Here is a 27250-nt window from a genome sequence, read left to right on the forward strand (position 1 = left end):
TCTTAAAGCACTTTTCATCTACTCAGGGGTGTACAGACATTAACTAATTGATCAGAAAAGAGAAGCAAGTCCCATGCAGTGCCCTTCAGAATGGAGATGGGATGAAATTAGTTTATTTCCTTTTTTGAAAAAAGCACATGCATCAGGTTTCATTACGACTAGCCACTGGCTGCTTCTTGCCAACCACTGCCTTCATTGGAACTGTTTCATCTATGCATTTAAACCCTGATTCCGCAAAGCACTTAGGCACCTACTCAAGGACCAATGACTTCAATGTGCTTAAGTGCTTTGCAGAATCAGGACGTTAAAAAAGACACCATGGGCCTGATCCAAAACCCATTGAAGTCAATGGATTTTGCATCAAGCCCCATTACATCATCTGTAGCAACACATCAACCTTTATTAAGTGCAGAACTAGCCCAAGTTGCATGTGATCTGGCTTGTGCCACCAGATTTACCATAGGGGAAAAAAGTGCTACAATAGTCTATAGTAATGGCTCCAAACAGCTGAGTAACACTAGCGTGAACTATAGTGGTGTAACCATTACAGGAGAGTACGACAGTGACAGCTGTCTACATAGACAGGTGAGGCCAGATTTTCAAATGCTCAGCACCCACAGTGGGAGTCCGGGATTGAAAAGAGCTCTGTTCCCATGTTGGTACCTAAATCATGTCAACCCAACTCTCTCAGTTCTTTTGAAAATCTCATCACTTATTTAAGTCCCTAGATGGGAGCTGAGCTGCTCTGAGACTCAGACGCCGGTTATGGGGGTGTGGGGGGGAAATCCTAGGAAAGTTCCAGCCATACAGGTGGCATACATAGCTAGATTAGACTTACATCTTTTTGAACCAAGGTCTGCTGATTGCTTTTTTCTTGGCACGCAATTGGCCACGGTGTTTCCCGTTTGTTAAACACTCTTAGTCTCCCCAATACAAGAGCTCGCTGCTTGACCCTCTGCTTCAGGTCCCAAACCTCCCATCCAAACAGCCACACCCTCCCAGATGCTCCAATCATTCTCAACCTCATAACTTCCGTCAGACATATGTCGCCACAGGTGAAGCCCGGCCAAGCTCTCCACAGGAGCAGAGCTCCTCATGCTCCAGATGGACCTCATGTCTCCAGCCACACACCAGGACAAGCTTGTTTTCATTTTTGATTAGATGAATTAAAAAAACAAAACCTGATCACTAGCAGTATCTCTGAGGCAACAGTCCCCAAGGCATCTGGGCTCTGTTACATACAAGAAAAGCACATCACTTCCCCCAAGGGAAAGGTAAAGTGCTCCCACCCCCTCCTGCACAGATTAAAAATGTGCATCTCTAGGTGCTCTGTTCCATAGTGCCCACAGTAGGGGCAGTTTTGCCCTTCAGCTCTTAGTTTTTGCCATTGACTTCAATCAAACTATGATTTCACCTGTTATTTTTAGAAATGGCCTCAGGAGACCCTCTTTGGAATGAATCCAGTTCGAGCTGGGGTTCCGAATCAAACCAGGACTAGGGCTCCATGGTGCCGGAATCTTGCAGGCAGATAGCACCAGATTTCAGCCCCCTGTGGTGTAAACGTTACGAGACTGAGGGATCACAGGGGATTTCTGCCATTTTGAATCTGGCAAGAGCATCAGAACTTGCAAGATGTCTACCCTCTTGGGTGGCATCTGAGCTTGTCCTTTGGCTGCCCAGGTTGTACCTGTTCTGTAGTTCAACAGAAGGCATCGGGCTTCGGGGCTATTACCCTGGCGCCTTTCACCAGCTCTAAATTAACTTAAAACTGTGTCCCCCCATCAATCTCCCTTCACATCTGGCTCTAGAGGAGCCTGAGTCTCTCACAGATTTTTAATTGTACCGCACAGCACCCAGCTATTTCTGTGATGGGTGCACTAGAGAAGCTGCACCACCACCTTAGGCCCTGAGGTAACAGAGGCGAGGATGGAGCCCCAGCTCTCCCTCACCTCCCTTAGGCTGACGCAAAAGGAGGACTGCGCGTGAAGCAGGAGCATGGGCAGCTTATGTATGGTCACTCAGCGTGACACACACTTGCCTCACTCCCGTGCTTTTAGGAATGCCACTTGCTGGCCCTGCTGGCACAAAAGCCCTTCTGACCATCTAACTGCAGGGTGACCTTTTACAGACAGCCCAGAGGTTGGCATTCCAGTACCCCCGTGGCCACAGGCCTCTGTTTGCCTGTGTCAGGACGCCAGCTGCTGTGGCAAGGTCCTTACAAGAGGCGTGGGCCTCCTCCTTGTGCTGGGGCCCCATCTGTCTTGGGAAAGGGGAGTCGGTGGGAGCAGCTGTCGACAACCTGATCTGCGAGGGCCATGCATGGTAAAGGAGGTCGTGGGGGACACAAGACAGAGCCGCAGTTTTGGAGATCTCATTTCTCCTGACACTCTCAGGGCCTGACCCCTGGGCAGTTTATTGCAGCCGCTTTACACACCGGCTAGATCTCCCTCGCCACCGTTTATCCACCTTCCCTTGGTCCATGTCAGCTTGAAGCTCTGAGCCATGCCCCACGCCCACGCCCCTCTGTTCTGCTCCCATGGGCTGAGTGTGAGATCCCAGCAGAGCACACACAAACCAGTGCCGCAGGCCCTTGTAGGTGCTGGTGCCATGTTAGCTGTGCCCAGCACCCCCTCCACTGGCAGCTGCAGGAGCTGCACTGTGCTCGGGCTTCTCACGGCACCAGCCCAAGGAGACGCAGCGGTTGAAAGGACCCCCCAGGTGGCCTGGTCTCCGCACACATCCTGCTGTGGGACAACGGCCTCCCTGGTACGCACAGCAGCCGCTATAAGGGAAGAGGAAGCTTAAGGGGAAACAACAGGCCCCCCGTTTGCTCCCTCCTCTTTGGTGTGTAAAATTCTTCCAGCCTCAACTCCTGCTGCCACCATAGAACGGAGGTGCCAGGCTGCGCCCTGGGGAGTTCATTGACAAACATGGGGTGGGGCAGAGTTGCCCCCTGGCCAGTTTTTCACCAGCCGGGCCGGTACTGCCTTTCATTTGCCAGAGGAAATTGTGCCAAATGCTGGGAGGGGTTCACTTGGGAGCAACACGTCCTGTGTAAGCTGCACACGACATCTGGGTAACGATCACGCAGCACGACAGGGAGGTGGGAACACGGCCAGCGCCACGGGCGCCCCCCAGGTCCCACTCAATGTCCTGGGGCTCCAATCAGCCTGCCAAAACTGTGCAGGGCCAGGGACCTGCAATCGGGACAAACCCATGGTGTGCAAGCAGGGAGGGGTAGGGAGCAAGGTGGGAGGGGAAAGGCCTCCTGGCAGGGGACGGTGGAGGGGCTTCCATCTCTCGAGGACTGTTTCCCCTCATTGGGGGGGCGGGGGGCCCACTGGCCAGGTTTCTTTTGCATTGTGGATGTGGCAACTCTCGAATGAGGACTTTCTCCACTCAGCCCCCCTTGGTTGTCTCCGGGCTCGAGCACCTGCACTACTCCCGCCCCGGAGAGGAAGAGGTGGTGGAGCTGGTCAGTGGCAGATCCAGCTGCTTCACTCCTTCCCCTCCCCCAAATCCCATCCACTCACCCCACACAGACTCCCAAATCCAGCCCCACATGCTGTTCCACAGGGCTCGGATTACCTGGGGGGAAGCGTTTGCCCCCGTAATTGGGGGGGAGGGAGAGAGAGATAGCTCAGTGGCTTGAGCATTGACCTGCTAAACCCAGGGTTGTGAGTTCAATCCTTGAGGGGGCCATTTTACGGATCTGGGGCAAAAATTGGGGATTGGTCCTGCTCCTTTGAGCAGGGGGTTGGACTCAATGACCTCCTGAGGTCCCTTCCAGCCCTGATAGTCTATGATTCAGCACAGGAAGGAGTGTCAACAGTAAATTGGCAACCCTACAGTAACAAACCAAGTGCTGAAAGGAAAACAGCTCAACAGGAGACCCGATTTCAGTTTCATGTGGCCTGATGAAAACCCTAAATAGCAAAACAGCACATGGAAGATTGGAAAGTGATGGGGAAACAACAAATGGGGATTGCGAGGGTTTGACTCCTGACAGAAACCAGATTTTCTCAAGGGCCATTATTATATGTAGGGCTCATAGAACTGCCCAACACTTCCCATGGCAAATCCATTTTGAGTTGTTTAACCAGCAGGTCTGACATTTTCCAGTCCAACATTTACTTCCGGCTCAGTTATGATTATTTTGGAAAATTTCAGCCAAAACAGTTCAGACCTTTCCAAGATCAAGGCTGGGGGGAACGTCTGGCTTTGCCCATGTTAAAAAACGCTGGTGACTTTCTTTGAGACGCTGTAGCAACACCATGCTTAGCAGGAACTTGAAATTCAGGGGGTGGCAGGGAAGGGGTTGGGGAGAAGGAGGTACAAGGGAGCTGCCATGTACTGTCCTTGTGAAAAGTCTACGCACCTATGGCCAAGTCCTACACCTTTGAAAATTAGTAGTTTGTGCATGCTTAGTAGAGAGCGCTTTGAATTTAGCAGCTACATTCCCCAAAGATTCCACACTTCCGTGTTCCAGCACAGTACTGCTAAGCTCATTTTCCAGCTGGAGAAACTGAGGCAGAGCAAGTGGCGGGGACTTGCCCAAGGTCGCTCACTGAATTATCAGCAGAGCTACGCCTAGAAGCTATGACCCTCGACTACCAGAACCCTAATCTAACCATCAGACCCTTCCTTCTGTCGGCTGCAACAGCTCTAATATAATCAGAGGATAGCTGGGAGTTCCTTCCTCCTTTTGCAGGTGGATAGGGTAAATCTTAATGATTGCGAACATAGACTTGAACTTCAATTTCAGGTTTCTAGGACTGCAGTCAGAGCACAAGAGAATTTGAAATCCACTAGTGGCCATAATGATCCCACAATTTTATTTCACATCAGGATTTACGAACTCGGCTTAGGTTTGACATGTGGAAACAGATGAGGGTCGTGTGACAAGGGTCAGAGGAGGACATGAAAGCGAAGTCCCATCCCACTCTTCCTCCAGGCTGATGGTAGAGATGGTCCTGTGGGTTGCCACCTCCCACCACTGTCCCACACTGCCCTTCCCCAGCTCCTTCCTGAGTGTCAGTATTTCAACATCTCATCACTGCAGGGAAAACAAACGTTTGGCTGCTGGACAGACTTGTTGGGACATGCGAGAGGGAGGAACCAGATGCACTTACAGAGAAACATTCCGGTGTGGTGAGACAGGGGAAGGGGTGGGTTGCAGAGCGGAGGAGAAAGGGAGCCCAGTGCTGAGGACACAAAAACACCTGGCAGCATATGTGGGGAACTGCTCCCCTGAAAGAAATGGTAATGGGCTCAGCAAGGCTTCTGCTCTGAAGGGCAACCTACTATGAGTTTCCTTCCCAGCAGGGTGTGTTCAATCCCCAAGCCTGCCCCCATATAACAACTGGTCACAGGGGGTACTCCTTTATTAGGCAACAGTGTGCTCTGAAGGCTGGTCTTCTGGCTGTGGCCCTGCCCAAAGCTATGCTGAAGTCAGAGTCCCATTGACGGGTGGGGGCATCGCATGCGGAGGGAGCCTGGGCAGGCGGCTGCCAAGCCCCTTGCCACCAGCTGTTTCATTCATCTTCACAGTCAGCTCCTCCCCAGCCAGACGGGGCCTAGTGCCACAGAGGATGGGGCCCCTTTTCAAAGCTCTGCAAAGCAACAGCTTCTATCCCTCCACTTACATTGTCCTCCTCAGCATAACATCCAAGGGATATTCATGATATTCTGAGCCAGCAGGGCTCCCTTTGGTTACACTGCGCTGCTAGGGATGGGGCTTGATAGTAGTCCGTCCCCCCCGCCTTTGCTCTTCTCCCCCAGGCAGAGGGATAAACATGGAGATAGCTCTGGCAATAGGGAGGGGGTGCAGATTGTGAGCCTGTCTCCCGCCACTCCTTTTCCCCACTGATCTCAGGCACCATTTACTCTCAGGGTGATGGGCTGAATTACAGAATAATTTTAACAAAAGCTCTCACACTAAGAGAGGGGTCTTTGAATTATAGTGAAACAGAATAAAGCCACCAGACTGAGATCGCTCACCCACCCATGCTCTGCGGCTGATCCCGTTTGTAGATCAGAGTCATTTGGTCTGGAGAGCCCTCACATTGCATTGGCTAGGACTACAGCTACACCAGCCTGGAGAGCACTGCAGAACTGGTTAGCGACCCGCTGTTGTCCTTAAAACAATGCACTGCAAATGCTGAGGGCTGACTCAAGGGCCCTGACTGCACTAGGAAAAAAGGGTTTTTCCCCCCACATTAGCTAGTCTTAGGCACCCCCAGGCGTTTTCCTGGACTTACTAATGTGAAAGTTACAAACTACTTTGTCCACACAGTTAATTTAGGCTCTAGCCCAAGCCCTCTTACCATGCACACACAAAGCCCTCTAACCTGTTGTTGCAGGTGCTTTAAGCCCAGGCTAGCTGAGGGGACGGGGGAGGACAGGGGAGGTGAGAACCAAGGCTCTGCTTTACCTCAAGCTGGAACCCACTGACTTTACAGTAAGGAGAGAGAACAAAAACAACTCCAGTGCTGGTAGCCCTCCACGGCCTTCCCACAGTGCCCCCTGCAGGACAGACGTTCTCCCACAATTGATTGAGAGGAAAAAACAACATCCTAGGGCATCTCAGAACAAAGAACACACACACACACGGGAACACAGAAACATACACACTAATGGGGACAGGGCTTTGTTGTCACACCCAAGCTAGGCTAATCTGAGTGCCCAGACCTAGGTGCTAATCACCCAGGTTAGCTATACAGTGAAGACAGACCGACCCTAGGATTCTACCACAGAATGTTGTCGAACACCCGTCTTCTTCTGCAGCAGGGTCACCCCCACTAGGCCTCCTTGTGGCACCTACACTGTCTGCAAACCCATCTCTCCTCACGCTACAGTGGGGTATTGCCACTGCCCCATATCTGCTGGCTGGAGGCCACAGCTATATGCCCTAATAATACAACTACCACTGATGGAGAATCTCCTTTAGCTCACATCACAGAGACCTGTGGTTTTGGAGCAGTGGAGCCCAAATTCTAGCTTGGCCAGGGAACACACTGGATGACTAGGGAGCCAGCCACAGGAGTATGCGCGCGAGACTCAGGTTCCTTCACTCAAGCCTGCATGTCATGAATGCAAACATGCCCATTTGGCAGCTGGTCTCTTCACATCCAGCCCCAAGTAAGAATCGTCTCCCTCTTCCCAAGGACATTTCTGACAAGGGGAGGGATGTGAAAATTCTCCTCCTGTCACATGAAATAGCTTCCGTGTGCCAGTTTCCAACCCAGACCCCCCACTACAGCACGGACAACCAAACAAGAGAGCAGCATCTGGGAAAATCCAAATCACTCATGCTCAGATTTAACCATGAGGGTAGAACAGATTCAGGGTGCAGGGTCTTGGACCTCCACAAGCAGACCAAAGAAAGCAGATGCCTACCCTACCGTGCTGACAGACAGATGGACATACAGAGACACTGTTCTCAGGACTCATCCCGCTACAGTGTAAACACTACGTGCTTTTCCCTGAATAGATCTTTCCTGCTCTCTCATCCAGCCCCCCATGGGATCACACAGAATCAAATGCGGCTAAGGATGCTACACTCTGAACGTGAACAAATGGATTTTCTGAGATGGCAAGCACTGGCCCCCAACAAGGTTTGCAGGTGCTCAACCCCTCAGCAAGAAAATAAAAGACATGCAATTAATGGCCTGGTCTTTACAACGGTGAGGCGCATAACACCAGATCAGCAGCGTCATACCCCTCACCCAGGGCATAAACTCCAACTGAAAGCAGCCCCAAGGAGGCGCAATTCCACAAGGTCACAGCTCCAGTCCCCTCCTGCTCCTGGACAGGTAGGTCTGGGAACAGATTGCCTGTGGACTTTGTGCCCTAACCTCTGGAAGAGAAGGATCAGGCCCAGATGAAGGGGGATGTCCTCGTGAGAAAAAAAGAGAAAGAAGGATATTCTAGCAACAGGATGCCCCCACCACCCAGTGCACAAACCTGGGGCAGGTTAAAAAAATACAATAAATTAAGACCAAAAAAAGTATGATCATGAAAATAGAAAAATCATCCCCTGGAAAGAATGAAGCATGGCAGAGACACTTGCCCTTCCCTCCTCTGAGCCCCACAACATGCCCCCACCCCAACAAAGTTGCAATGCTTCAACAGTGAACCACAAAGAGGGCAATGTTTTTTGCCTTGCATGATGGTCCCCAGCCAGCTGGTTGGTTGGTTCAGTGCAGAGTGCAAAGCTCACCTCAGCTTAGCTGCTTTGTGGGAGGGCCAGCACCCCATCGCCCTTGGGGGGGGGGGGTCTGTGAGACGCACTACTGCCATCAGCCCTTTTTGGGCTCTGCAGTGTGAGCAGGACAGCAAAGGAGAGAAATAAACAAAGGCAGGGAAATGGAGGCCTGTGGAATGTGGGCGCCCCCCATCTCTGCCATCTTGGCATGGTGAAGTTCCCATGCCCCTGATCTTTGCCATCTTGGCCTGGCAAAAGTTCCATGTCCCGGGCCATAGATGAATAGAAGACCCCATGCTCACAGCCCAGGGGGCCACCCTTGTATGAAGTAGAAAATAAAGCCATAATGATTCTGTACTTTGGTACGTAACCCATCCCACCCAACACACTCATCTGTGTCTGTAAAACTTGTTAAATAAAGCCCACGTGTGCCCTTCACATCATCCTTTAACCCTTTCCTTCCCCAGGCCCGCCCCATCCTGACACAGCAAAGGGATCCAAGAGGCGACTTGCAGAGCCTCGCCCATTACAGCTTCTGTTGTCCTGACTGGATCCTCCTGAAGGCCTCCATGTCCAGTGGGAGGTAGCAGCCTTGCCTGGAGTCCAGGAAGTATAGCCTGTCCTTCACCACAGCAGGGTCAAATCCGTCCCTGCGCAGCTCCATCTTCTGGAACTTGTAGGTGCCTGGGATGGAAGCAGCAAGGGGTTAGGGGCAGCGGTGGGGAAGGAAGGTGGCCTGTGGACATCATGGTAGCTCCCTGTGCCTCCATTCCACCTCCTCAACAGATGCCTCCTCTTTGGAAATCAAGCCTGCCACCCTCCACTGCCACTAGGAACACCCACAAGGAGGGACTCAGCCCATCACCCCTTGTAGGATCCTGCCCACAGCATGGCTGACATGGGACTAGCAGACAAAACCCTTGCTAGCCAGATTCTGGGGCTATGCCTCACCTTTGGGTGAGCCATTTGCAGCAGGGATTGAATTTAGGGCATCTCCATCTCAAAGTGAGAGTCTCTATTAACTGAGCTCCCTCTGCTATGAGGCCCAGCCACCCCTAGGAGGAGGACAGAGCACCACACAGAGAGCGTGCGTTCCACCCACACCGTTCTCCTGCAGCACCGTTCTCTCACTGTGCGCTGCAGACCATGGCCCCTTGGAAAGCTCAGTGCAGTCCTCAGCCATCACCCCCTATCTTCCCTGCTCGGGCTAGAGGGCCACTACTGACAGCCGTGTTTAAAGACACCGTCAGTCAACCAGCAGGGCCAGGACATCCCAGAGCCAGGGCCTGGCACCCCACAGCTTTGCAAGGCGTGTGGTCACCAGTGTACGCGTGTGTCAAATGCCCAGGCACCATCCCAGAGCATGTGGAGGGAGCGAAAAAGAAAAATGGACTTGCTAATGAGCCAGACTTTCCAGTCCCTTTGCATGCCGAGAATTAAGCCGCCCCGACCCGCCTGCCGTAGGTCAGTACACCCCCATTTTACAGAGGGGGAAGCTGCGGCATGGATGGGGAAGTGACCCACCTAAGGTCACACAGTGAATCAGTGACAGTCAGGAATAGGACCCTGACTTCAAGTTTCCCCTATTCCAGACAGGTCCTTCTGGAAGCCAGGAGAACACTCCTGGCTTTTTGTCAATTCAAAAGGAAAGTGCCCCCAGCAGGGCGGGCTCACTTGTCTTGTGCACTTCTGGCAGCACTCGCAAGAAGACGGGCCGTGCGTACAACGGCAGGGCCTTCTTCAGCTCATTGGCAAAGCTCTCCAGGTTGCAGGAATTCTTGGGGTCAGCAATGGCTGCCATCCCTGCCTTCCCCTCGATGCCTGGAACATAGGAGAGAAGGTGATGCACACAGTAGGAGGGGGCTGGTGCAATCACTCACATACCTCCCGCCCCCCAGCTGGGGAGCAGCTTCAGCAAGCTCGGTGCACCAGTTGGCCCTGGACAGAGCTGGCCAGGCCTGCAGCAATATGCCTAAGACTAGACACAACATACAAAGGGATCTCCACAGAAGCTCACCACAAGACAGATAATCCAGAGGGCTCTGGAATGCCAGGCCGTTAGCAACGTGCTTAAGAGGCAGAGGCAACACACACGCACAACTCCAAGGCTCACCTTAAATAATACATCAGTGACAGAGTCTCCATCCTTCAGCACCCATACATACACCTCACCCCCCGACAGTGACCCCCTTGCCAGCGTCACCAGCATCAGCCCCTGGTTTGAACACATCCAGGAAAGCTCCACTCTCTCTGCACTGCTCCCCTACCACTGGGGATGGCTTTGGCTGGACGCTGTTGCCCTATAAACCAAGATACCAGTGATACCCAGTGGCCACCTCATGCTATTAGAGCTGCCTTTGGCCGAGATAAGTCCCAAGATCAGCGAGAATGGGGTTGGCTCTGCCCTGCACCTTGTGTTGTCATTTACACAAAGGCAAACCAGATCGACTGGAAACTCTCATCTAAAGTGTTTCATGCACCCACAGCCGAGGGATGGGAGGTTCTGCACCCCAATACTGACCTTTCCTCCTCCCTCTTCCATGCAGCGGGATAAACAATGAGACTCACAGGATGGAGACCAGGGCCCAGGCAGCGAGTGCCAAAGGGCCCTCACTCCCAAACTTAGGACAAAGAAAGCAGAGAGATGCTCTCCTCAGCCCTGGTTACCTGGCACCTCCACCCCGTAGACGACAACGTCTGTCATGTGGAGGATGCGGCTCAGAGTCCCCTCCACCTCCGTCGTGGAGACGTTCTCGCCCTTCCAACGGAAGGTATCCCCAGTGCGGTCCCGGAAGTACATGTAGCCGTATTCGTCCATCATCAGCACATCTCCTGTGGGAGCCAGAGGAAGTCAGAGGAGCCTACAGGCTCCCAGGGTGGGAGTCACCATAACACTCTGCTCTTCTAGATTGCCCTCCATCCAGGGCTCTCCAAGCACTTCATGAACATCAGCCTCACTATCCCCCAGCCTGAGGCAGATCATGATTGTTAGTTCCATTCAACAGCTGGGGACTGGGGCCACAGAGAGGGGAAGTGACCTGCCCTCCAGGAGTCAAGGGCAGAGCTGGGATTAGAACCCAGGAGTCCTAGCTCTTGGGCCACGCGGAGCAGTGGAAGGAAGCGTGATCAAGTAGTTACTGCAATAACCTGGGCTTAACAATATACCAAGAACCTGCCACTGGATTCGTTGGGTGACCTTGGACAAATCACTTTCCCTCAGGGCTTCAAAAGAATAAACTATCCTGACCCAGTTCTTGGGTCAGGGAGTGCGTTTGGGAGTCTTAATTCCTGTTTGCAAAGTGGTTAAAGAGGGCAGATGGGAGGCTCTGGAAGGGTAAGTGTGATTGAGCGAGATTGCCAGGTATGGATGGGGACAGCAAGCAGAGGATTAACCAAAGGCCTTGCTGGGGGTAGCGTGGGGACCCTGGAAACCAAGTGCACCTGTCAGCGTCAACCCCCTGCTCTCAGAGCGCACCCTCTGCAGCTAGGGGATAAGGGCCCTCACCAGTAAGATACGTCGAGTCCCCCTTGGCGAACACGTCATGGGCGATCTTCTTGCTGGTGGCCGACTGGTTCAGGTACCCGTCGAAGTGCAGCAGAGGATTGCTCTGGATGATGCGTCCTACCAGCTGTCCCGGCTCCCCTGTGGGCAGAGAGGGTGAGGGATATGCTCAGACCCAGCCATTCTGCTGTCTCAGAGACAAGAGTACGCAGAGATCGCCGGCTCCGCATGGCGTGCACGCTTCCTGTCTCCGTGGGAGGAGGAGACGCTTTAGGGAGAACACTGGGGCTCTACTGTGCAAACATCTCTTAGTGCACCGGTGTCCAGTTTACCTCAGCAAACTTCCCCCAGGCTGCCCTCCCAACCTAGCTCAACCCTGACCCGCAGGAACCTCTGACTGAGCTCCTCCCTGTCTCCGTGGCCCGTTCAGTCCCTGAGCTCTCTGCTGAAACTGCCCCCGGGATGGCCAGGGAGTGCCAGCTGTGGTAGTGATTGCAGCAATGTGGGAACTGGGCTGAGAACTATCACACTCACTTCACACCCAACAGCTGTCATTGGTGACCATGTCCAGTCACTACTGAACCGGAGCCCCGGAGGTGCACAGAGTCACCAAAAGGGGGAACGGTTTCTAATCACAGCAGAGGATGCTTCTGGATGCTTGTCAGAACGGAGACTCCTGCACAGCTAATCACAAATCAGGGCTCTAGTTCAGGCCTCATGCAACATAGGACAGAGGGACGTAGCAATAGACAGAAGCTGCTCCCCGCATCGCCCCATCCCCCTTTACCTGGTTTACAAGGGATGCAGAGTCCATCCGGCCCACGGATCAGCTCCATGGTGTCTTCGTTCACCCTCACCAAGGTGACGGGGTAAATCCCAGGCAAGATCCTGCTGTTGAAGCCACAGGAACCAACCTGGAATCGAGAGAACGCAAAGAGAGCCCAATGGCAGCTGGAAGTCTCTCTGTCCCGACCCTGGCTTCCCTCCTATTGCCCCAGCTGCCAGCCCCAGTGATTGCCCAGGACATGCGGGAGCTACCCCACCCCAGAGACCAGATACAATCTGCTACCTTCCCAAGGTCACTCAGGGCTCCCTGCCAACATCAGCGGAGGGGCCTTGCACCTGCCCCGCGGAGGGATGCTTACTCAGGATCAGAAGGGGTGTCTCCCGACATTCCCTCCCCTGTCTGCTCCCATCCTAGGCCCTTGCCATGGCCTGCTCTGCCAGCTCTCTGGGCACGGAGCGCATGAACCATCCCACCAGGAGCACCGAGGGCACGTGTCTGCACGAGACATCACAGTCGCCCTCGGCAGCCGGGGGCGGGGAGATGCCGCAGCGGCCAGCAGAAGGACACAGACAGGGCCGTACGTTATTGTCGAAGTTGCCCAGGCTGCAGTTGCACTCAGTGGCACCGTAGAACTCAGCGACTTGGGGGATCCCGAAGCGGGAGATGAATTCCTTCCAGATGGACATCCGCAGCCCATTTCCAAGTGCCATGCGCACGCGGTGCTGCCGCTCCACCTCCTGGGACGGCTGGTTCAGGAGGTAGCGGCAGATCTCCCCGATGTACTGGACAATCTGCGGAGGGGAAGGGAGACATGGCACACCGTGCCCTTCCACAGCACCCTCCACCCAGGGACCGCAGAGTATCTGAGCAGCATCAACTCTGAAAAGCCCCCAGGAGCCAGGTGGGTGTTAATAGCCCCGTTATACAGATGGGGAGGGAGAGTCAGAGGAAGAGACTTGCCCAAGGTCACCCAGTGAGTCAGTAGCAGAGCCAGAATGGAACCCAGGAGTCCTGCTTGCCAATTCTGTGCCTCCTACCTAGCTGGCTGCCTCCTCGTAAATTGGAATAACCGGTCTGGCATTCCCTGTTTTGCTTGCAGGAGGCAACACCCTGACTGCCCTCCGGAGCACGATACAATAAAGAGCAGGAGCAAGGAAAGGACGTGGAACTACTTGGATTGTAAGCTCCTTGCAGCAGGGACCAGCTTTTGTTCTGTGTTTGTACAGCGCCTAGCACAGCAGGTGCCTGGTCCATGACTAGGGAGAAAGCTATTGCCCTCATCAGACCCAGCTGCAGTTACAGTCATCTCCCCAGGGAACAGCCAGCCAAAGCCTCGGTTTAAAGACATCCAAGGGCCCCACTGCCAACTGCCAGGATTCTCAGCAAGTTGCTGATTCTCAGGGTTCCTCAGCCAACCCCCCACCGTGAGGCCCTTACGCCCCCACTGCCTCACCGTACAGTTGTACTTCACGCAGTCGTCCCAGAAGTGAGAGGCTGAGAACTTCTTGCGGATCACCACAGTCATCCCCTGGAGGAGGCACTGGCCAATCCCGACAATGTTACCTGGGTGAGAGGGTAGCGCAGGGGAAACCATTAACCTCCCGCCTCTCGGGAGAGGGTGGCTGATCCCAAAAATGGGGCAGGCTGGCTTGGGGACATGGAGCCTTTCACCTTGAGGCATCTGGTTTGAATCCAGCCCAGGATCCAATAGGGACCAGAAGGTGTCTCCATCCCAGGGCTGTTGGATGGAGCTGGAGGGACTCAGGTAGGTTCTTAGTGCGTGGTGCCCAATTCCCAAAGTCACCATCAGGAGTGGTGCTAATGGGCCCCCTCTATACCCTCACTTAGGTCTCTAAGCACCTTTATCCCCATTTTATATATGGGGAAACTGAGGCACAGTGACAAGCCAGAAACAGGTTCCAGGGGTCCGTACTACCAGTTTCCCGATCTAACAACTAGCTGCCTTGTCCTGGGCTCCCAGTACTGCTAGGTGGCTACCACGGACCTTGTGAAGACCCCAGTCCTTCACACTGATCCAGTGGGGACAGATGGGCAAGCCCCTCCTCAGCACACAGGAGCTGGCGGTTATGTTACGACAGTCACTGCAGCAGCCCCTGGACCGAGAGTCTGATGACATCACGAGCAAGGAGACAGGCTACAGAGGCTTGGGCAGAGAGACATGCGAGCAGGGGCTCAGTGTGTACACAGCACTCGGATACCTGCCGCATGGTAGAGAGGGAGGCAGTCGTACATCACATCATCTGGCCTCATGCAGAATCCGTAATACACCAGGGATGCCATGCGGTAGTACCTGGGGCAGGAGAAATGGGTGCATCAGTAGCCATACCAGAGCAACAGCCCAGCAGAGCCCTCCATTGCTAGCAGGGTCCAGATCCCACCCCCGTTCCCCTCGTACCCACCACAGGCCTGCCCCTGCACAGCCCCCCCTGACCTGCAATTGACCACGATGGCTGCCTTGGGCATCCCCGTCGTGCCGGAGGTGTAGATGTAGAAGAGTTTATCTGGAGGGCAGGTGGGGAAGGCAGAGAGAGGATTCAGTATCACAGCAGCATCTCACGACCCCCAGTGGCCTCACACCCTCTTTCCCGAGGAGCCAGAAGGGCCAGCGTGCTGGATCAAGCCAAGCTCCTGAATATGCATGCGCTCCCCGCGCTGGCTGTGGTCACCCCACCTCGGGCTGCCATCGAGTCAGCTCGCCCAAGCCGGCCTCATCATTTGTACAGCACCAACCGCAAGCCGGGCTCTTCGCTAAGCGAAGCGGGTTCGGACCTGGTAAATACTCCGATGGGAGACCTCCAGAGAGGTCAGTGGACTAGCACTCAGCATCAGTCTCCGAGCCTGGCTTGCACAACAGCAGGCCAGCGTAAAGCAACAGCTTCCCAGAGCTTGGTGCAGAAGAGTCACACGTCAGCAGACTGGGGAGTTACACTCGCTCCATCTCTCTGCTGCTTACATGGACGTGGCTGGATTTGTTTCACCTCAGGTGACGTGGCAGCAGATGAGCTGTTAGCACCCCGGGATTATCCATTGCTGGAGGACACATGGGAACAGCACAAAGTCCCTCCCTTCATTTGCCAGAGGCACAATAACCCACACTCCCCCTCCACACCTCGTCACAAGGGACATACCTAGGAAACCCTTCTTTGGGGGGCTTGGCAGGTGCCGAGGAGCCATCTCCAGGAGGGGGTCCAGGTGTTCTGTGCCTGGGGGTGCGGATTCTGGATTCCAGTCTCCGGAGCAGAAGAGACGAACAGATTTCCCCAGGGAGGGCTGTACCTCCTGCATGGCTGGAAGGGAAGGAGAGCACGAAACAGGAGCTCTGAGAAAAGACGCCTACGAGACATTGAGATCCAGCAACACGGAAAGAGGGGTGGCAAGGTTTACAAAGCTAAGCCTCCCCACCCCATGCTTGTCCAAGCTGATGTTATGCCTGTAGCCTGCCCCAGCCCGCCTTCGCCCCAGCCTAAGAGGGCAACTGGCTCAGGAACTTGCTTCACCCAGGTGGCTGCAGGCTAGGGCCTAGAGCAGCGACACTTGGACTCTTCAGAGCACTTTCAGGCCGTCCATGAAACTGCAGCCAGCACAACAGGAAGGCCCCTGTCAGCCTCCAAGCCTGGACAGTCCTTGCTGGCCACAGCCCAGGGCCATTTTAGGTTCGATTAAAAAAAAGAAAATCAGAAACTCCCATTCCCTTCTCTGCCCCCAGCCAGGTGCCTCTCAGATGTGAATTCAACACTGATGAGGTCTGCGGACAACACTGGACCGGGCGTTAGTGGACAAAGGCCAGGAGTGCTGGAACTAGTGACGTTGGGGGTGTGGGAACACCCCCTGGCTTGGAGCAACAGTAGACGAATGCTGGCTTCCCTCATACACAGGCTTTACAGTTCTGAGCAGTGGCTTTCAGCACCCCCGCCTTAAAATTGTTCCAGCGCCCTGGCAAAGGCACAAGAAGATGGGGCCGAACTGCAGAGTGACCTGAAGAGATCTGGGCATGGGGGCCACAGGTGATCGGGGAAAATCACTCCTAACAAATGTAAAGTCCTGCCCCGGGAGGAGAGAGAGACTGCACCGACATGTGATGGGGGAGGTCACCCAGCAGCCACAGCTATCCCCATAACGGGAGCTTGCCTTCATCTGGTCCCCTGATTTGACTCACTCGTGTGACCAAACACCAGAGCTGTGATGGTGAAGCCATCATACGACAGGGAAACGTTCACAAGAGGAACTCAGCAGAAGTCGTGGACCTCTGTTTATCCACAAGGGCAAGCTTCCTCCACACCGCCCTGCCAATGTGCCTCATCCCTATGCCAGAGGGACCAACTGTCAGGACAAGAGAAGTCAGTCTCTATTGCCTATTTGGTATTGGGTCCCTCTAAGGGACAACCAATAAGGACCAGCTGCGGTGATGGTTTAGGTGACACTTGTCCATTGGGGACAGGGCTGAGACCCGGCCAACCCATTTCACAAGGTGGCCAAACAGCTCTCAGGGCCTGCTTTACACTGGCATAACTTCATTATAGAGGTGAACACAGCCCTCAGTAACTATTGACCAGGACTGGATTTGAACCAGCAGCCTGAAGCGACAGCGACCCTTCTCCTGAACCAACTACTGTATTTTCTGAGGTTTGTTTTAAATATCCCCATGGCGGGAGCATCCCTCTGGAGACTGCTCCACAACCTGACAGTGGTCCCCCAGCTCCTGATAGTCAGGCTAAGTTTTCCCACCTGCCTTAGTTGTTCTATTCTAGCCCTTTGGCTCATTCTAGACAATGACTCTCCTTCCTGGCCATTTACACAGCTCGGATCTTGGCAGGAGTTTCCCCAATCCTATGGGGTCATCACAAAGGTGTTACCATCTGGTGCAAAACCCCAGCCATAGCCACAGCAGATTGGGGGGCTGCCAGAAAGGTGCCTGTTCTCATGGCCACAAACTGCCCCCAACTGATACCCTGGCATTAGAGACCCTGGCTTAGCAGATTTCACAGCAGTGTCCCATTACAATTCTGGACTCCCTACCTACCTCACTGGGTGGCCCCTGGTGACACCCACCCCCCACACAGCCTCTTGAAGCCCCACCTCTTATGCATGGTCCTCAAGGGCCAGCTCTGTCTCAACCTCCAGCAACAAAGCCAGAGAGTCTCATGTCAGCAGCCCTCCTGGAATCACCCCACTCACCCCCCCTACAACAGTTCAGGGACCCACCCATGGCTACTCTTACCATCAAGCCAGACTAGCCAGCAAAGATGCGGGGGGGGGGGGGGGGAAAGAAGGAGCCCAATGCTGGGAGACCCAACTACTTTGCAGGCACGTGCCTGGGGACACAACCGACTGACTCCTCTCACCTTCCATCATCTCGGCCCCGAACACCACGGCCTTGGAGTTGGAGATGTTGATGCAGTGCAGCAGGGCCTCCATACGCAAGTGGGAGTTCACGAGCGCCGCCTCCACCCCAATCTTGGCCATCCCCAGCCAGAGGCCCACGTACTGGTTGCAGGACTCCATGAACAAGGCCACCACGTCGCCGGAGCGGAAGCCCTGCTCATACAGGTAGTTGGCCACCTGGCTGGAGTACTCATCCAGCTGGCGGAAGGTCCAGCTCTCACCCGTTCCCTGGAAGATCAGCGCTGTCTTCTCCGGATGCTTGCGGACTGTCTCCTGAAAGATCTTGGGGATGGTGTTCTTCCCCCTCAAGTGCCGCCACACCTGCCACTTCACCCTCAGCAAGACTAGCCCAGTGCTGTCAACCAAACCGGACAGAAGATTCTCTGCACTGATCCACATGGAGCCCATGTAACCAGATCCAGCCTAGACTGTGGGTCTCCCTCCCATTGCTCAGGGGAAGCAGGGGATCTGCGTGTGGAGCTTTCCAGAGAGACCCTTTACAACCAGAAATGGATTACACCCAAGAAGCAGGGAAGGGGTTAGAACCCAGCCCTTTCCCCTCAAAGTGGATTACAAATGCTCCTCCCCAACCCCCAAATGAGCTAAAGGAACTGCCCTGCCACCTCAGGGCAGCAGATATTGTGCAACAGGCCAAGGGGCACCTGTTCCCTCCAAGCCACGCCCCCAGGTCCACGGTGCAGACACATGACTGCCAAATCAGTGTTTTTAGGGACTGAGGGAAGTCCGAGGTCAGAGACAGTCGCCAGCCTCGGGATCTCCGCTGCCATTATATCTCAGAGAGACCTGGCCAGAGATTTCAGGAAGATCTCAGGTCCCAAGAGCAATTCCCCCTGCCCTCGCCTGGCAGGGACTGCATTCCTCACTGAGCTGTCTGCGTAACCTCAGCAGGGGGCTGAAGTGTAGGCAAGATGCTGGTATTCAGAGCTCTCCACTCTCATCCCTGCATTGCCCCAGCCACAGCAGGAGGCTTTCCCCACCTTGGCTGCCCCAGCTCCCCCAACCCGGTTCCAAGCTGGGGGTCACCTTAATGCAAACGGGACAGAGAGAGGGAGGTTTCCAGTTAGGACACTTACGTGAAGTCCCTCCTTATTGTCTTGAAGACGATGCGCAGGAATTTCCATCCCCCGGAGCCCAAGTAGAATATGAAGAGGGCAGGGATCACCTGAACCCAGGAGAGCTTCAGGAGCAGCCTGAAGAGCACAAAGAGCGCGGTGAGGGAAGCCAGCCGCAACATCTTGACCTGTGGAGGGAGAGAGAGTGGAGATCAGTTGCTGGTTTTAACTTTGACCCTTCCCAAGGCAGACACCAACCTGAAGTAGGAGTGACAAAGAAACTGAAATTTCCCTGCCTTGGGAGGTGTCAAGGTGGGAATGGGGATGGCAACATGGGCTAAATCCTGCTCCCCTTAGCAGGCCATGCATAACAGTAAGGCAAGCAGGATTGAAGCCCTGCACGGCACCCCGTTGGGCTTCCCTGTAAAAACTGACTGGTAGCAGTGGATGCTACCAATAGGCACTGTCTGAAACTACAACTGCCAGTGTGTGTCATGGCCTCTGGCTGGGCCTCTACTTAGCCGTGTACCCCTGAGCACAGCTCACCAGGGTGGTGTAGATGAGGCTCCATCTGCTGGTTTGATAAGAACCAATAGTGTCTAACCCTGCTCAAAACAGGTTGATCACAAGAAGGTGTCTCCCGGGACTGAGACCATAACTTCAGGAAACTACAACACGCATGAACTAGAATCGTAATGAAATTCCTGGGGGAAGAATGGGACACATGGTGGAACTCGGAGAAGGTAAAATGGCAGGATAAGAACCAGGGAACGAGTCAGGCAGATTTCTGTTCCACAGCACTGTACGTTAAACCCAGTGGGCCAAACCCCCCATTGGTGTAAATCGATGTAGCTCCATTCATGTTACAGAGACACCCTGCAGTCAAGCCAGTGGAACTATGCTGATTTACACCTGCATGAGATATGGCCCTTCACATTTGGGGAGCTGAACATAGGGACATAATCTGACAGATACTGAGATAGCAGAGAGGCGTGTGCCAGTAGCTGGAGCATGAGACTGAGAAAGAGAGGTCTACTCCCAGTTCTGACACAGACTCTCTCTGTTGCCTTGGACAAGTTATGCCACCTCCTTGCCTCAGTTTCCCCATGTGTAAAATGGGGATAATACACAAGGGACCATTGTGTAGCTGTCAGATAGTGGCTGGAAAGCAATGCATCAGTGACAAGGATGATGTCTCAGACCTACAGACCCAGAAAAGAGCCGCTTCACCCTCCAATTTATACTGAGGCGCCTCCTTTCATTTTACTCCAATTCTGCCATGACCAAAGCGGATTCGACTCTCTGGCTGTGCCCTGGCAAGTTGGTGGCTCAATGGGGCTAGCTCTTCCAGCACCCTACGCTCTGGCTCGAAGTGCTAGACCACATGGCCAACTAAGCATTTCAGCTTTACATGCTCCTTTGACAGGACTTAAAAAATAACAACCCACACATGCACATAAACAGGAACTAGGCCAGAAAAGAGGACCTAAGTCCTTTGAGCTCTATAAGGCTTTGCAGGTTCTCGTATGACAGGGGTTCTCAAACTGGGGGTTGTGACCACAAGGTTATTATATGGGGGGGTCGCGAGCTGTCAGCCTCCATCCCCAAACCCCGCTTTGCCTCCAGCATTTATATTAGTGTTAAATACAAAAAAAGTGTTTTTAATGGATAAGTTGGGGGTCGCACTCAAAGGTTGGCTGTGTGAAAAGGGGTCACCAATACAAAAGCTGGAGAAACACTGTCATATGATCATGCCACTTCCTTGCTGAGCCTACCGAGGTGCAGCCAGAGCTGATCTAGAATGGTCACAGATGGGCTCCTGGAACAGATCAGACCTGTGTACCAGATGCACGCCACAGGGGGGCAGCAGAGCAGGGACCAGGGCTGGGGGGGCTGTGTAAGCATAGCATTCATGCCTTCCTTCCAAGGGGCACAGGGCAATGCCAGTGATCAGCCTCAAGCACACACTGCTAGACACTCCCCCCATACAGACTCGCAGGTCAGCTGTGACTTTCCGCCTGCATTTCCACCTTCCCACCCCCACGCCGGCAGCCAGACCAGATGGGGATGTGGGCTGACACGTTCGCTGACAGTGGCGCAGAAGGGCAGCAACCTATGCAGGAATCCTTCCATGCGCCTCAAGCGGGAAAGGCAACCACAGGCTAATCTCCCACGCTGGGAGCTCAAGGCCCCACAGATAAGGCTGGTCCTTCCTGAAACAGGGTGAAAGGGAAGGAAATTAACACACTTCCTATTCATTCTTGCAAACCGATTTAACATCCCTGGACTGGCAAACTCCTTGGTCCCACAGCGATCGGGGCAGCAGGGGATCCCCTCACAATTACAAGCTCTGGCCAGGAACCTTTCAGTTCTCTGGTCCCAGGATGAAGTCTGGGGGGAGATAGGATGCTCTGTGCAGTCATCCCCTGGGATTCACTCTCCCCAGACAAACATGGGAGCGTGGCTGCTTTTGAGCTCACTGAAGGAACCATCTCTTTGGCATCACATACTTCTCCCTGTCCACCGAGGTTAGCTACTGCAGTGCTGAGGGCCGCAGAGAATATCCTGCTTATTGCAGACAGGCTGTTAATGCAGGAACCTAACCCAGGGGATGTATGCCCTGATGCACATCTGAGGAGCCAATAAAATGATGCTGCACAGGGTGGCCCTGGTTGCTGACTGGATCCCCTAGGCATTCCTATAACACCCGTACATGATCATGGACCCAGATTTCCTGGGAATGTTGTGTGCAATCCCTCCCCCAGTTCAAGGATTCCAGACTCTCCCAAACTTCCAGCCCTGCCTGCTCCATATTAACATCCATCAAGCTCTCTCCTTACCCTCTTCCTCCTGAAACTCCCATGACCTCTCCAGCATATCCCGTCCTCTCGTGCCTTTCACCTGGGCAGGGACCTGCTCTTTGTTTGGCACATTGTGTTGTGATTCAGTGGTTCTGTCGGGGCAAGGGCTGGGGAAGCAGAGCAGGGCTCTGTTCCTGGTTCTTCCACTGAACCTCCCTTTTGTTCCCTGATCTGTAAAATGGGTATAATGGGGAGCATAACAGATAGCTAAGATAATAAGGTAGGTGGATATTTGTATTACAGAAGTTCTGAGAGGTCCCAGTCAGGGTCAGGGCCCTATCACGCTTGGTGCTGTACAAACACATTTGAAGAGATGGGGGGTGCTTATCCGTCGGGGGGGGGAAGGGGGAAGCATTATTCATTGCAGCCCATCTAAGCCCCACTCCTGCAAGCTGCTCCATCTGTGGGCAAAGTCCTGTACGCACAAGGGGCCCTATTGACTTCAGAGGAAGTCCACACAGGGGTCTGACCATGTAGATTTGATTGGGGCCTTTTCCTGAGCAACAGTTAGCCTCTTTCCATGGGTATCAGACTCACAAACACCAGCATTTAATGCAGATCACAATGCTGATATGGGCACCCTGTTCAAAGTGCCAAGTCTGTCTTTCCCTCTCCAGCCAGTTCCACATGTTTTCTGAGGCATTTGGCGTTCCACCCCCAAGCGGGCTGTGTGCCAAGCACTCCCAAGCATTCACAGGGGAGACGGAGCTGGACACACACTTAACCAAGTCACTCCATATGCCTGCAGAAGGAAGAGTCAGATCATTAGATACAGAAGTGCTGGGATTGCAAGCAGCACTCAGCCAGGAGCAGAAAAACCCTGAGTCCCACCCCCTGGAACCTCCCCAGGGCATCCCAGCAATTTCACAAACATCAAGGTGCAGGAGCTGCTCCCAAGAAGACAGGCTTTGATGTTGGGCTTGTGCCCATTTCTGCTCCTTCCTGACATAAAGCGGGGGCCTGGGAGGCTTTGCTCAAACCAGGTTTATCTCCCGCTTGATTTTTACATTTGGAATTCAAGGCTTGTCTGGCTGCACCGGCACAAGGAAAATTAGGGCCCGTAACTCACTCGCTGCAGGGGGCAGTTCTGTGATGGCGATTTACTGCTCCTAGTTTTCCTAGTGCAGATGAGACCATGGATACTGGAGAGCCAGTGAAATATCAGCCCAGGAGCCAAATGAGGCAAGCAGCCAGAAGAGGAGGGTACTTCGCCAAGCAGATTCCAACTCTTTCCTGCTAGCTTGCTTTTATGAATACTTATTTAGCTGCAGCGCCCCATGAGAGACCTATCCCCCATCATCAGGTGAGAGCCTGCAACTGCCTCCTTTTGGAGGGACAACCAGGCAGTCACCAATGCCCCAAAAGTGAGCAGAGCTGATTAGGGTGGAGACACACCTAGGATGGCTGTGGGGTGCCTGGATTCAACATAGGACATCCCTGGAGGACCTGCCCTCCAGGGTAAGGAGGTGATGCAAACAGCTCCTCCCTTCCCCAGCGATGCACATGTGTGTCAGTGAAACCTCACTATTCTGGAGTGACTCCAGCTTCTGTACCTTTCATGGGCTGTCTTGCCTAGCACAGAAACAATGTTCCAACGTCAAAGGAGATTTGAGCACGATCTTGTATCCTGCTGGACTTCATTTCAGCACCCAGCCAGAAGTGGCACGATCCAACTGTCTGCGATGGTGTGGCCAGGTTTCTAGGAGAGCCCACAACCCAGCCCACCTCATAGTTCTCATCCATGGTTGTACCAATCTTTCCCTTCCAAACTCTTCTGTCACACAGTGGTCCCCTGAAAGTTTTTTCCAGTCTCAGTAACAGACCACCACCACTTCAGGTATTCTGAACCACCACCAGGCTTGATTATAGCCCGTCAGCAAGCTTACTCCTGGAGTGTTATTTACATGCTATTTACGATGAGTAGCCAGCACCTGCTTCTGAGGACAAGTACAGCCCACTCACCTGCCTTCAAGTTCCCTACTCTCTTCCCTGGCACATCCTTCCTGTCTGTATATAGTCCCAGCTGCTGGGGTTACTTCCATTGGCCTGCCAACTACCTGTCTTTCAATCAGGTCCCAAGTAATGTATACCGGTGGGGATCTGAGTGACAGTACTGAGTCAACAGCTGACTCCACACATCCTGTTGCACCGTCCTTCTCTGCCCTTATCCCATCAGCATCAGCCATGCCAGCACTCTTCCCATCACTCCAGCTTGCATCAGTGCCGGCTTGTTCTGGTTTCTCTTTTTCCTCCTCTCCTGGCACCTAAACCCTCATCAAATCCTGCTGCCTCTTTCTTTGCAATAGCTCCAAAAATCCATCCCTTCCTCTCTACCCAGAGGACAGCCCATCCTCAGGGAATTTCAGTTGCAAGTACTTCCTATGCCATGCCTTTTCCCCACCGCATCAGCTAAAGTACAGCTGCTAAGCCTACTGCTCTGGCCAGATCTTCCCCATTCTTTAACCTCTCCACTGACTTCCATTCTTTTACTGCATTTTACTACTTCTCTTCATTTCCGTAGCTCTGCATGATTCCACCCAATGCCCATATTTCATTCCATCTCCTCCAGCATTCCCTCCTGCTTTCTCTCCTACACCTACAGCAGGTATCATGGGTCCTATTAAACCCTCCAACAGGAGCAACAGGCTCACAAATAAATTTTATTAGGATGATGTTTAAAAAAAAAGTGAACCGTACAGAGTTTAAGCGTAGAAGTACAGATTATCAAGGCGTGCGAAATTCAGTTTAAGATCAGATAGTGTAAGGAATAAATAATCTGCAATATCCCTGATTGGGGGTAAAAGGTTAATGGGTCAAAATACAAACATTGAGATATGAGGGTATGTTATTCATATGATGGCTATGTTCAGGTGTGGAGTATAATGAGTGGATACGATGATGAGGATGGATTGACCCTCATTTGTTGAGATTTAACATTCACCGAGCTTATGATTCCAGTTCATATGGTCCAATGGAAAAAGGCTCTCGGTCCCTTTCTTGTAGTCTAATATACACGTGCAGAGACCCTTTCAACTGAGGATCTCCAAGTTCTTTCCAGGTCCAATAAACCCTCACAGTCCCACTACTCCCTATGAGACAGACATTATCCTCCAAAGCAGGCTGAGCAAGGCCCAGGAACACACAAACCCTCCACCTGCAAGCTTCAGAGAACTGGAGAAAGTTTGGGCAAGACTCAGCACTGATGTCAACAGGGGCAACTCCAGAGACTGCAACGAATGCTGGTGTGGCCAGTGTATTTGGACGGCTCTCTCTACTGAATCTACATTAATTAAAGGGGCCCGTTTCCAGATATGTTTCAGAGTAGCAGCCATGTTAGTCTGTATTCGCAAAAAGAAAAGGAGTACTTGTGACACCTTAGAGACTAACAAATTTATTTGAGCATAAGCTTCCGTGAGCTACAGCTCACTTCATAGCTCACGAAAGCTTATGCTCAAATAAATTTGTTAGTCTCTAAGGTGCCACAAATACTCCTTTTCTCTTTCCAGATGTGTTACCAGCTCTCAGTTGAGCCTCCTGTTTTTACCTACATTGTTTAATCTCCTTTGAGATAATGGTATCAATCAAATCTCTTACTTTGCCCAACCAAGGGCAAGGGTCACTAGCAGAGTCATAAAAAGAGATGACTGACCTTAACCAGCAGATGCACTATGTTAAAGAAAGATGCAGAGGGTCAGCGATTCACTCTTGTCTGATATGAAGAACTTAAGTGGGAGGGAGTGGAAATCAGTGGCAGTGTACAAGGAAGCCCTTCATGGCCTACCAGATAGGGACAGGATGTGACCCATAAGCATCAGAGAGCTACAACAATCACAAAGCTCAAGAGAGATTTTTTTTTGCAACTAATTGTAGATGCTTCCAGGCAAAGAGCTTGCCTCTCCAATTGGATCACAGAGAGCCCGGCACACTTTTGGGTGCTCTGTTAACACCACCAGTATACACCAGGCCTCTTTTCATACTACCAAGAAAGCATCTCTTGTGTTTAGGCGACACAGAGGTTGAACTAAGAACACAATGCACGACCCAGGCTTTTGTCCCCTTTTTGGTCACTGCACTGTTCGGAGACTCCAAACAGGGTTTGCCACCCAACCCTGCACCTCCCCCTAGTTTCTTTCAGAAAGGGGACCCAGCTGGGATACACACGCAGGGCTCACCGCAAGGAAACGAGAGCTCCACAGTTTGCTGGGCTGTCACATTAGGAACCCTCACACCGCCACCTGACTCGGGTCTAAACAGTCATTGCAGCAGGCTGATCTTCTAGCCAAGGGCAAGTCTGCCACTTGAGAGGGAAGGAAAGCCAGTGTCTCTCTTTTTCAACTATTGACACTGTGGGCTAAAAGCAAGAGGGGGACCACAGTCGTGTAGCCAAAGAGAGGTGACAGCGATTTCCCAGTCCCCACCCATAAGCCAATCCTGCTCAGTCATGGCAGGGAGCCTGAACCCCCTTTTCTGGGGGTGATCGCCCCGCCCCCAGCAAACAATGGCTCACCCCGCGCCCTTCCCAGCAGCCTCTCCCCAGAGAAAGACAGACCCACAGGAGGACAGCCGTGGGTTTCCCAGCCAACAGCAGCCCACCTGGGGCCGGGCAGGGGATCGCTGTACCTGGCCCAGCCGGCGGACACACCCCACCCCACCCCGCCCCGCCAGCAAGGGGAGGAAAAGGTCACCGTAGCCGGAACAAGCCTCCCTCCCTCTCGCCCCACACCGGCGGCGAGGGCTTCCCACGCCCCAGGCCGGGGACGAGCCAGCCCGGGGGGACCCACTGGGATGAGGCGCGGCCGCTGCAGGGGGGGGCGCCTGACCCACGGCTCCCCCCCCCCAACACCCCACACTTACCCCTTGGCCCCACAGGCCTCTCCGCGCCCCGCCTCGGGCGGGACCGTCCCGCAGCGGACCCCGCGCGGCTGGTGCGGCGGCGGCGGCGCCTGTCAGCTGCGCATCGCCCCGCGGGCTCGGCGCCCGGCTCTCAGAGGCGCGCAGCGGGCTGCGCCTCCCGCATGGCGGCGGCAGGGGCCGAGCTGAGAGCCGGGCGGCGGGCGGCTTCCTGCTGCTGCTCCCCCCGGCGCCGCTGCCGCTGCCCCTACCCAGAGCAACCTGCCGCCGCTGCAGCAATGCGGGCGGGGATCAGCCGGGCGGGAGGGGAGGGGGCGGGGCCTGTGGGAGCCGCGCGGCATGCTGGGAGCTGTAGTTCTTTTGTCCACCTCCTACACGTGGTCTCCTGCCGAAAGCAGAGGGCGCGTCACTCCCCCTCTTCCTACTTCCCGGGCATTGTTCTCCTCCCCGCGCCATCACACATGCCCCCCCTCCCCCCGGGGCAGATCTGAGTGAATTGTACCCCCCCCCCCCACATCTCTGTCCGGTCTGTCAGCGCTGCCGCCCGGCCCCGTCTGGCATCAGCCG

The 27250-nt window shown here is 53.8% G+C and overlaps 1 protein-coding gene across 2 annotated transcripts; it reads right to left on the reverse strand.

Moving 5' to 3' along the window:
- Positions 1-4816: 4816 nt before the first annotated feature.
- On the reverse strand, positions 4817-26956 carry SLC27A4 (solute carrier family 27 member 4). 2 transcript variants are annotated; one of them, XM_073313764.2, is made up of 14 exons: positions 21812-22342; positions 21085-21184; positions 18993-19159; positions 17859-18253; positions 15645-15803; positions 14948-15017; positions 14715-14806; positions 13949-14058; positions 13077-13286; positions 12496-12622; positions 11712-11849; positions 10874-11038; positions 9881-10027; positions 4817-8890 (listed from the first exon to the last, which is right to left on the reverse strand). In XM_073313764.2, the coding sequence occupies exons 3-14, from the start codon at positions 19151-19153 to the stop codon at positions 8733-8735; spliced, it is 1932 nt and encodes a 643-aa protein (XP_073169865.1). In that variant the 5' UTR covers positions 19154-19159; positions 21085-21184; positions 21812-22342; the 3' UTR covers positions 4817-8732. The 2 variants fall into 2 exon arrangements, with proteins under 2 accessions (XP_073169865.1, XP_073169864.1); XM_073313763.2 differs by lacking the exons at positions 21085-21184; positions 21812-22342 and adding an exon at positions 26687-26956.
- Positions 26957-27250: the final 294 nt, after the last annotated feature.

This window comes from Lepidochelys kempii, chromosome 16, assembly GCF_965140285.1.
Source record: "Lepidochelys kempii isolate rLepKem1 chromosome 16, rLepKem1.hap1, whole genome shotgun sequence".
Classification (NCBI taxonomy): Eukaryota; Metazoa; Chordata; order Testudines; family Cheloniidae; genus Lepidochelys; species Lepidochelys kempii.